General features: G+C 42.5%; 1 protein-coding gene across 1 annotated transcript; it reads right to left on the reverse strand.

Moving 5' to 3' along the window:
* Positions 1-9,212: 9,212 nt before the first annotated feature.
* LOC140738237 (tumor necrosis factor-like) lies at positions 9,213-11,810 on the reverse strand. Its single transcript, XM_073065373.1, has 4 exons — positions 11,499-11,810; positions 11,337-11,385; positions 10,747-10,812; positions 9,213-10,419 (listed from the first exon to the last, which is right to left on the reverse strand). The coding sequence occupies exons 1-4, from the start codon at positions 11,670-11,672 to the stop codon at positions 10,007-10,009; spliced, it is 702 nt and encodes a 233-aa protein (XP_072921474.1). The 5' UTR covers positions 11,673-11,810; the 3' UTR covers positions 9,213-10,006.
* Between the last annotated feature and the right edge of the window lie 323 nt (positions 11,811-12,133).

The raw sequence follows: 12,133 nt of genomic DNA on the forward strand, positions 1-12,133 counted from the left end.
GTCCCTCAAGTTCCAGCAGCATCCTCATAGACAGACTGGTAAGTGTGTGGAGAAGAAGAGAAAGAGAGAAAAAGACAGAGAGAGGGTGAGAGAAAGAAGTGAATGGGGTAAGAGGGAGAGAGAAAGGTATAGAGGGAGGAGGGGGAGATGGAAAGAAATAGGGAAAGGTGGAGAAATTGAGAGAGAATGAGGAAGATACAAGGAAAGGAAGGAAGGGGAAAAGCCATATAAAGAAAAATAACAAAATGAAAGGGAAGATGGAAGAGAGAGATGAGGAGTTAAGGAGAGAGAAAAATATGGAGAAAGGAGAGCAAGATAGAGGATGAGAGAGGGATGAGCAGAGAGAAAGAGAGAGGAGTGGTTGATGGTGGTAGAATATGTTACAATAGAGCCATTTCCCAGACTCTTGGATGAGTGTAAAATGAAGGGCTATGTGTAGGAGGGACAGGTTGGATTGATTGTGTAGTAGGTTAACATTGTGGCCATGCCACCCATATTGTGCTACATGCCACCCATATTGTGCTACACTGTTCAATAATACATTGATAAACTTCTTGATAAACTAGGTAACTTGACTCCCCTTGTAAGATCAGAATTAACTAGTTCGATTCAGATTTCAATTTTATCTCCCACATAATGCAAATGACTACAACAGCAATTCTACGCTTAGGAAATATTGCAAAGGCAAGCCTGTTTCTGTCACATAATGATGCTGAAAAACTAATTAATGCCTTTACATTGAATAGACTAGATTACTGAAATGCCACTTCTTACTGGCTTTCCAAAGCAAACTGTTAATCAACTTGTTCAGAACATCACTGCTTGACTTTTATCTAAAACCAGGAGGATGGAACAGATCACTTCCTTCCTAACTACTCTGCATTGACTTCCTGTACCTTTTAAAATTGAATTTAAGGTTCTCTTACTTGTTTTTAAAGCTCTCTATAGTCTGGGACTGGAGTACATCACAGAATCATTTTAATTGTATAATCCTGCTTGAGCTCTCAGATCTTCTTCCAAAGAATGAATGAATGAATGAAATTAATTTATCTCGGTCAGTACAAATGTAACAAAAAGCATCATTTACAACAATTATTTCATAAGACAAAATAACAACAAAAAACATAGATATTCTTTAAAACAGAACGAGAGCGTGTAGGCTGAAGCTACAGATTATTACGCCTGCTCCTCTTACTTATACAACAACATACTTGGCGTCAATCATCACAACAAAAGCAATAAAATCATAATCGTTTAACACAAAATCCAATTCCAAATATCATTTATTTACATTAATCCCATTCATTTTAAATCATGTATTTTATATTTGTTCATTAACTAACTTTTAAACTTTTAAACAAATTTTTAAACTTGTTAAGTATGGTGCATGTTTTTAAATTCTCACTACAACTGTTCCATAGATTCACCCCTCTGACTGAAATACAATTATTTTTTACATTTGTTCTTATCCTTTGTTTTTGAAATATACATGTTCCTCTCAAATCATGCTGACTTTCTCTCAGTTTAAACAACCTTTGGATACTTTGTGGTAGCTGTCCATTTTTTACTTTATACATAATTTGTATTAGTTTAAAATCTTCGAAATCTCTGAATTTTAAAGAGTTTAGTTGAATAAATAGTGGATTGGTTGGCTCATAATAACTTGTCTTATATACAATTCGTATAACTTTCTTGTGGATTAGAAAATTTGCATTTGTATTTGTTTTGTATTTATTTTCCCCTACCTCTACACAGTAAGTCACGTATGGGACTATAAGTGAACAGTATAATGTATACAAAGATTCCTGATTTAAGAGATCTGGCGCTTTGTACAGTATTGCAATAGATTTTGATATTTTTGCTTTGTTTAAATCTTAAATTTAAACAATCTCCCTTAAAAGATAATTGGCAGGTCAGTTTTTTGAACTATGCTCCTAAACTGTGGAATTCAATGCCTAAAATTATAAGGGATGCAGACTCAGCTGAAATTGTTAAACACCAGCTCAAGCCCTATTTATTTAACCTTGTTTTTAAATTAACATCTTTTTGACTTTTCTTTTCATGTTTATTTTTATTCTCATTTTATTTTTATTTCATTTTTATGTTTGTATTTTATCCCATTGTAAAGCATTTTGAACATCATCATCTGTATGAAAAACACTCTATAAAGTTATTATCATTATAGTTGATATTATTCAATATTTATTATCAAAGTACGTATGCAGTATGCAACTTTGAGATTTGCTTTCCCCACAGACAGCCATGAAACAAAGAACCATGGATCTCAGTCAAAGAAAAAATACATCAGCCACCTCTCCCCCAACACAAAAAAAAATCACACAACCGGCAACAAAAAAAAGAGCAAGAACACAGAATATAAAACACAAATTCACAGGCATATTCAGGTCAGCTCAGTGTTTGTTATCTGCAGGCCACCCCGATTCAAAATCACCCAAACTAGCAACAAAAAAGTAGTGACCAGAAAAACTAGAAGCACATCCTATGTGAATTAGAGTCCAATCCACAAAGTGCATTGATTAAACCTTGCTCAGGCACCATCCTCCGACAGCAGCGAGGTGGGGGAGAGAGAGATCATCCGAACACAAGAACCTTCCCTTGGGAATAACGAGTGAGAAGGAGAGAGACCGTTACATGCAGACACCCTTCTCTAGCAGCAGAGAGCAAAAGTCTGGCAGACAGCATTGAACACTCACTCACCCTCAACACCCAACTTGACGATTTCAATCCTCCTTGGCACTTTAATCAGCGAGATCGGTAAGAGAAGCAGTCGATTATGGGCTCGCGGCTCGTCTCCTGATTTCCTGGCGTTTATCCCGCACGCCTTGTTGGCAGCCTTGTGGAATCCTCTTGTAGACTGAAAACTGCCAGATCACCCGATCGGCTCAAAAATACACCACCAAAATAAAGATATCAGTTTCCGCTAGTAGCAGAACCGCATCTGAGATACAAAGACACAAAACAAGTGAAAGAAGATGGATAGACTATTAGGCAAAGAATTATTCAATAACTGGGTAATTAGTTGGTAGTTAGAAACTGATGAGGCCAAGGTCAATAGGGAAAGTAGGAAGACAATAGGGAGAGAAACTGACATATATTGGGTGACTGGTTTCTCCAGCACCACTACTCTATCCACAAAAAGCAAAGTTTACTGGTGGCCAATCATTTTAATTCCTATTCCCATTTCTGTTCTGACATATTTGTCCATGTCCTCCTCTTCTGCTATGACGAAGCCACACTCGGGTTGGAGGAGCAACACCTCATATTCCATATAACTGGCCTCCAACCTGATGGCATGAACATCAATTTCTCCTATTGGTATTTCCTTACCTCTTCCTTCCCTCTTCTTATGTACCTCACTCCGGCCTCTTACCTCTTCTCCTCGCTGTCTATCACATCTCCTTGGTGTCCCTCCTCCTTCCTTTTCTCCTGTGGTCCATTTTCCTCCTATGAGGTTCCTTCTTCACCAGCCCTTACACTTTTCCAATTGTCACCTCCCAGCTCATTACTTCATTCCCACACCCCACCCAACTCAACTGGCTTCACCTATAACCTTCTGGCTTGTCCTCCTTCTCCTCCCCTCACCTTCTTATTCTAGCTTGTACCCACTCGTTTTCCAGTCCAGATAGAAGGTCTTGGCCCAAAACATCACTTCCATAGATGCTGCCTTAGCTGCTGAGTTCCTCTAGCATTTTTTGTGTGTTGCTCTAGATTTCCGGTATTTGCTGAATCTCTTGTGAATAGGGAAAGGTAAGAAGAAATTGAAAGTCAGCAATGTTGCTAGAGTGACTAAGAGAGAGCGAGAGGGACAGGGTTAAGTGATACTTGCTGTTGTTGAGAGGAAATTGTCTCACAGTTGCTGTTTGATCGAAGCAGAGACAGAAGTTCTGTGAAACTTCCTCTGGTAAATAAAAGGGAAGATGTCCAACCATGAAACTGAAACAGGGTTCTACACAATGTCAGAGTGCTGTGTAAGGCTGTAAGACCATAAGACATAGGAGCAGAATTAGGCCACTTGGCCCGTTGAGTCTTTTCCACCATTCAATCATGGCTGATCCTGTTTTCCCTTCCTCAGCCCCACTCCCCGGCCTTCTCCCCATAACCTTTGATGCCATGTCCAATCAAGAACCTATCAATCTCTGTCTTAAATACACCCAAAGGCCTGGCCTCCACAGCTGCCTGTGGTAACACATTCCACAAATTCAACACTCTCTAGCTCAAGAAATTTCTCTGTCTTAAATGGACACCCCTCTATCCTGAGGCTGTGCCCTCTTGTCTGAGACTCCCCCAACATGGAAAACATCCTTTCCACATCTACTCTGTCTAGGCCATTGAAAGGTTTCAATGAGATACCCCTCATCCTTCTAAATTCCTATGAGTACATACCCAGAGTCATCAAATGTTCCTCATATGATAGCCCTTGCATTCCTGGAATCATCCTTGTAAACCTCCTCTATACCCTCTCCAATGCCAGCAAACATTTTTTTAGATGAAGAACCCAAAACTGTTCACAATACAGTTTATATGGCCTCACCAGTGCCATATAAAGTTTCAGCATCACATCCCAGCTCTTGAATTCTAGACCTCTTGAAATGAATGCTACCATTGCATTTGCCTTCCTCACCACTGACTCAATCTGTAAGTTCAGCACAAGGATTCCCAAGTCCCTTTGCACATCAGATTTCTGGATTTTCTCCCCATTTAGAAAAATATTCTTTTCTAAATATTTAAATATTTATAATATATAATATATAAATTATAATATATAAATATGGCATATTTATTTCTACTACCAAAGTTCATGACTATGCATTTTTCAGCATTATATTTAATTTGCCACTTTCTTTCCCATTTTCCTAATCTGTCTAAGTCCTTCAGCAGCTTCCCTGTTCCCTCAACCATTACCTGCCCCTCCATCAATCTTCGCATCATCTGCAAACTCGGCAACAAAGCCACCCATTCCATCATCTAAATCATTGATATACAGCATAAAAAGAAGCGGACCCAACACTGACCCCAGAGGACACTACTAGCCACTGGCAGCCAACCAGAAAACTATCCTTTTATTCTCACTTGTTGCTTCCTATCAATCACCAATGATCTATCCATGCCAGTAGTTTGCCTGTAATATCATGGGGTCTTAATTTGGTAAGGAGCTTCATGTGTGGCACCTTGACAAAGGCCTTCTGAAAGTCCAAATATACAACATCCACTACATTCCCCTTATCCATCCTATTTGTAATCTCCTCAAAGAATTCCAACAGGTTCATCAGGCAAGATTTTCCCTGAAGGAAACCATGCTGACTTTATCCTGTCTTGTCCTGTATCAACAAGTGCTCCATAACCTCATCTGTAACAATTAACTCCAACATCGTCTCAACCATAGATCTCAGGCTAACTGGCCTATAATTCCCATTCTGCTGCCTTCATCTTTTCTGAATGAGTAGAGTGACATTTGCAATGTTCCAGTCCACTGGCACCATGCCAGAGTCCAATGATTTTTGTAAAAATGCTCATTACTCTCAGAGACCCTGATGCAACAGACCCTCAGCTCTGGAGTAGTTGGTAAAATCATCACGGCTATAAGCTGTGGCTGTATTAACAAGCTCTTCACACCTACTTGTCTGCAAGAGGGTCCTACGATAAGGGCACGGGGAGCAGAGAGGGAGAGCAGCCAACCAGGCTGAGGATTTTTTGATCTGCAGTGCAGCTGAGCAAGGCAGTTAATGATGGGACTCAGTGCACGTATGGATGTGCTTTTGGATGAAGTTAGTTCTATAAGACCATAAGATACTGGAGCCGATTTCGGCCAATCAGTCCATCGAGCCTGCTTCACTGTTCGATCACAGCTGATTTATTTTCTATCTTAACGGTATTCTCCTGCCTGCTCCCTGTAACTTTTAATGCCCTTACTAATCAAGAACTTATCACATCTGCTTTAAATGTGCCTGATGTGTGAGAGAAAGAGAGGAAGAGAGAGAGGAAGAGAGAGAGAGAGCTGCCAAGCTTCTGATGCCAAAATAGCATGCCCAGAACTTACTAGCCCTGACCTGCGTGTCTTTGGAATGTAAGAGGTAAACCAGAACATGTGATCAGAGGGAGAATGTACAAACTGCTTGCAGCCAGAGGCTGGAATTGAATCCCGATCTCCCAACTGCAGGCATGATAAAGTGTCATGCTAGCTGTTCGGTTACTGTACCTACTGGCCATCCCCTTCACGCACTGTCCCTCACCGGAAAATCATGGTTTGTGTGGTCATTATATCAGCTTTCATGAGAAAGGTCATGGCAGACCGGGGAGTGTTTGTGTGCAATGTGAGAGCTAGTTACGTTTGCTTATGTGGGTGAGCATTTTGCACCTCATCCTGTTTCCCCTTCCTGTGGCCATCAGTTTCCTTGGTTGGTTGAGACACGGGTGGGAGGTGGAAGCGGAAGATAGCTAGCAGGTGTCTGCTTACACCAAGATGACCCTGATTCACTGACAGCTCCCGAGTCCCCTGCAGAACACATCCTACCAATCCTACTTTCAAATTCCCAGTCCATTAACCCATTCTCTGAGATTCCCAACTGAATGTTAGCATTCATTTCAAGAGGAGTAGAATTAGCAAAAAAAAAAGATGGAATGCTGAGGCTTTATAAAACTTTGGTCAGACCATACTTGGAGAATTGTGAGGAGTTTGAGCCCCTAATCTAACAAAGAACACACTGCATTAAAGAGGATCCAGGGAAATTTCATGAGAATGATCCAGGGAATGAAGGTGTTAAGATATGAGTAATGTTTGATGGCTCAGTCCCATACCGGCTGGAGTTTAGAAGAATGGGGGCGGGGCATGGGGAATTCTCATTGAAACCTATCAAATAGTGAAAGGCCTAAACAGAATGGATGTAGAGCAGCTGTTTCCTACAGTGGGGGAGCCTAGGACCAAGGGCACAGCCTCGGAGCAGAAAGATGTCCTTTAGAATAGAGAAGAAGTAGAATTTCTTTACCCAGAGGGTGGTGAATCGATGGAATTCATCACCACAGGCAGCTGTGGAGGCCAGGTCATTGGGTATATCTAAAGCAGAGGTTGATAGGTTAGTGAAGGTGTCAAAGACAGAAGAATGGGGCTGAGAGGGAATTCAAATCAGCCATAATGGACTGGTGGAGTGGACTGTATGAGCTGGGGGGGAGAAGTTGTTTCCCAACCTAATCATTCTTGTCTTAATGCTATTGTACCTCCTGTCTGATGGCAGCGAGTCAAAGAGTTTGTGGGACAGATTTATTGCCTGTGATTTTGCTTGCGAGATGGAGGATGTAGGGGTGAGAGAGAGAAATCTGGGTGAAGGAGGCTGAGGCTCAGAGTGGGGAGAGCAGTGATGTCAGCTAATCTAGAGCCCAGACTGAAACTCCAGAGTACAAATCTCAACTGGCTGTGGAAATATAAATGTGACGCAAAAGAAAAATGCAGAGAAAATTTACAGGGATGTTGCCAGGACTTGAGCACCTGAATATAGGAAAAGGTTGAACAGTTTATGACATTATTCCCTAGAGTGTAGAAGATAGAGGGGAGATTTGATAGAGGTCTATAAAATTATGAGTGGCATAGAAAGGTAAATGCAAGTAGGCTTTTTCCACTGAGGTTGAGTGAGACTAGAACTAGAAGCCATGGGTTAAGTGTGAAAAGTGAAATGTTTAAGGGGAATCTGGCAAGGTTTTCAGGCCATTGCTTCTTTAAGAAGGGAGGATGGAAAAAGAAAGAAAATTATAGGCCAGTTAGCCAAACTCAATGGTTGAGAAAGTGTTGGAATCCATTATTAAGGATGAAGTTTTGGGGGTACTTGGAGACTAATGATAAAATAAGTCAATGTCAGCATGGTTTCTGTAACGGGAAATCTTACTTGATAAACGTGTTAGAGTTCTTTGAAAAAGCAACAAGCAGGGTGGACAAAGAAGAGGCAGTGAGTGTCATTTGCTTGGATTTTCAGAAGGCATTTGATAAGGTGCCACACATGAGACTGCTTAACAAGATAAAATCCTATGGTGTTACAGGAATTGGTGTCAGCCAGGAGGCAAGAAGTGGGAATAAAATTTATCATTGTACTGCTGCCATGAAGTTAATAAATTTCACAACATATACCATTGATATTAAACCTGATTCGGATTCCTGTCCTGTGGATATCTAACTGTTTGTGAAGCACACAGAAGTTCAACTTGAACTTCCACTTGCCTTGTGTAGCTGGATCCTGGACTTCCTGTCAGATCGCCAGCAGGTGGTAAGAGTGGGCTCCCTCACCTGTGTTCCTCTGACCCTCAACACAGGAGTCCCCCAGGGCTATGTCCTAAGGACCCTCCTTTACTCTCTGTATACCCATTACTGTGTCACCACCCACAGCTCCAGTCTGCTAAGTAAATTGCTGATGACACTACACTGATTGGCCTGATCTCAAATAATAATGAGGCAGCCTACATAGAAGATGTCATCACCCTGACACAGTGGTGTCAAGAAAACAACTCTCCCTCAATGTCGCAAAAACAAAGAAGTTGGTTGTGGACTACAGGAGGAATGGAGGCAGGCATGGAGGAGTGGGCCTCCAAATTCTAAGAACTTTCTTTAAGGGCACAATTGAGAGCATCCTGACTGGCTACATCACTGCCTGGTATGGGAACTGTACTTCCCTCAATTGCAGGACTCTGCAGAGAGTGTTGCAGACAGCCCAGCGCATCTGGAGATGCAAACTTCCCACTATTCAAGATGTTTACAGAGACAGGTGTGTAAAAAGGGCCAGAAGGATCATTGGGGATCCAAGTCACCCCAACCACAAACTGTTCCAGCTGCTACCATCTGAGAAATGGTACCACAGCATAAAAGCTTCTTCCACCAGGCCATCAGACTGATTAATTCATGCCAGCACAAATGTATTTTTTTGTTATATTGACTGTCCTGTTGTACATACTATTTGTTATAAATGACCATAAATTGCACATTTAGATGGAGATGTAAAGATTTTTACTCCTCATGTATATGAAGGATGTAAGTAATGAAGTCAATTCAATACAATAATTGTTGCCTCCCAAACAGCAATAATTTTGCAACCTAGGCAGACCCACAAAAAATAATGATTTGAAAAAGTGTCAGTGTTAAGTTACTTTTATTAATTGTCATTCAGTCAATGAATAATATAAATAATAAATAATTCTGTTAATAAATACCTCAAGTAATAACTTAAACAAGCATGAAATATATAGAGATATATTGATATTTATGGACATCCTTAAAACAGATGCAATTTCATTTTAATATAAATCCTATATTCTGCCACAGTTAATATATAACTGTGGAGTGCTTTGGGTGGAAATTCCCCTGAACGAATTTGTGAGACAATGTAACAGCATCACTGAAACTGCCTGGCAAGTATTCACAACATTCAACATACAGTAAGAGACAAGCAGATCACATACCACTCAGAAAGACCCAGAAATGCAAAACAGGCCAACTTACTCACTGTGATCTACTCTTGTGCAGGGACCTGATTCACGATGGGTGTAGAATAAATTACTTTCAGTTGATTTGGTGATAATCATGGTGCACAGTAGTTGCATCTTTTTTCAAAAGGGATGACCCAATATGTTGGCAATTTGGTAAATATGCTGCAGGGAGTTTGGCTGCTCCCTTGCTAGTACTAACCATTGAGGACCCACATAGATGTCCCAGATATGCTTCTATGCAGAAACTGGTCTGACAAACTTAACAGTCTGAATATCAGACAGAATTGTTCACACATTACCTCTTGAGATTATCTACTTACACTCTCCCTTAGGAGTACTTGTCTCAGTAAGATCAATAAACTTAAATACAAAATAAATATCATGCTATAAAACAGAAAGAATATTAGCTTATCCTGAGCATGAACATGTCGTGGAATGTCCAAAATTTGCTCTATAGGACAACATGCCCCATTAAGTGTCTGTGGTGTTCCAGTCTGAAAATCCCGACCATTCACTGAGTTCTTCACAAGGCAAATATTCCAAAGAAGGTCTTTCCCTGAGCCCTGTCCACGTAGTGCACCACCTTCTCACTGACTCTTGAGAAGATGTGGTCACCCTCATCAAACTGGAAGATGGCGCCCTGGTAGGAGGTCTTGTACCAGTGTTGCTGGTTTGTGCCGTAGTGGCAGACGGACTTGGTGGCCTTCAGGAGCAGATTTTCCTCTGGGTAGTTGGCAGAGAGCAAGGTGACGTTGTGGCTGAGGTAGGTGGCCTTGTTCTGGCAGCCTTTGCCATGAAACACCACCTGGGTGTAGACAAAGTACTGGCCGGGGGTCTTGATGACTAGGCCGTTGCCCTCAAAGTCCACTCCATTTGCGAGGGTGGTGTCTGTGTCATCCTGCCAGATCACTTCCTTTCCTCTGTTGCTGGATAATGCTGTGGGAAAGAGGGAGGACATTAGCATGGAATGGCCTGGAGTCACTTTCTCCTTCTCAACTCTATTTACCATTGTTCTGTTATAACTTTCTAGCACGGACCAATGCAAGTCTGTAATGGACTCACTGTACATAATCTGGAGAACGCTGTTGGGAGTTGTTGCTGAATTGCGCCTGAGGTCTGGATTGAACGCGGGTCATGGGAACTGCGAGGAAGGGAGATGAAGTGGTGGACCACCCTTACAGCTTTCCCTCATACCCCCTACCACCTCCCTCGACTTCCAGATCACCTTCCCACCCACTATCTGCTGGCCGAAATATTTCTTACCTATGAGGTGAGCAGCGATTTTTGCTCTCTCCGCGTACCCAACTTGTTTCATCAACTGTTGTAGATCTGGAAACGAAAGCAGTCGTTTGAGTGGGAGTGTACTTTGTCTCAGTACCTAACAAAGATGCTCAAAGGGAAAGATGTGAAGATGTGTGTGTAAGCGAGAGAAAAACACATGAGAGAGGCAGACGGAGATTGGGAGCGAGAGCGATATTGGAGGGAAAGAGGGATGAGAGCGAATAAGGCAAGAAAAGACACGGGTGAAGAAATATTGAAAGAGTAGAGGTGAAAGAAGACGAGAGGGGAAGGAAAAAAAACAGAAACAAATAGATTGAAATCGTGAGAAAGGGGAGGAAGAGAGGAGAAAGCGCGGGGAGAGAGAAATAGGAAGAGCTAGGAGAGAAGGGGAGGTGCGGAGAGGAATAAATGTTTAGACACAATTAAAGGGGTAACGGTGCAATGGGGAGTTTACTACACTATCGAGCGGGAGAGCGAGACAGAAAGATGCTGGGAGCCAGAATGAAAGAGTTGGCGCTGAGCGAGAGGGTTTACGGCAGGAAACAAAGATTGCCCGTGGAAAGGACACTCACCTTCTTTAGCCTGAAAAGTCGCCTCCGGCAGCTCCGGCCGCGTTTTATCCTGTAGCGAACGAAAGAGCAGCAATTTAAAAGGTGAACTGAACCCAAGCCTCCAGTTAATCCGAATCTTTTTCGAGCTGGTCTCCGCAGAGACCATGCAGCATGGGCACGTACCTGCTGAGCCTGGGGTCCCCTCAGCTGACACAGCACCAGGTAGGAGCTGACGGCAACCAAGCCGAGCATGGCAACGGCGCAAAGAGCTGGCCAGAAACAGCCCCTTCTGCTCGACTCTCGCAGCACCACAACTTTACCGGCCTCGGGGTCCAACTGCATGTTGTCTTGGTTCATGATCCTGGGTTCGGTCGAAGCTCTCCTGGGGTAGTTCTCGTCAAGAGCGTTTGTATGTCTGTTGGATCTCAGTTAGGTCCCCTCTATATATACTGGACTTTCGGAATATCCTACGAGTAGGCGTGATGTAATCGGAAAGGGAAGCGCTCGGTGGAATGGAAATATGAGCTGAGCCGCTGCCGAAGTAACTCCCGACCCGCCCCCTCGCTTCCTCTGATCTGCGGTCCGTAGTTTCAGCGTTTCGGTGGTGCGTCCAAACGCCACTGAGAGAGTCCCAGGACACAAAGGTAGAGTAGTAAACTGTGGTACAGTCAGCGAGCTTCGACTGGGACGGTCAATCACACACTATTGTGCGGCTCGGACATCCGGAGGTGTTAGGATACGGTTACACACACACACACACACACACACACACACACACACACACACACACACACACACACACACACACACACACACAC

This window comes from Hemitrygon akajei, chromosome 2 (assembly GCF_048418815.1).
Source record: "Hemitrygon akajei chromosome 2, sHemAka1.3, whole genome shotgun sequence".
NCBI lineage: Eukaryota > Metazoa > Chordata > Chondrichthyes > Myliobatiformes > Dasyatidae > Hemitrygon > Hemitrygon akajei.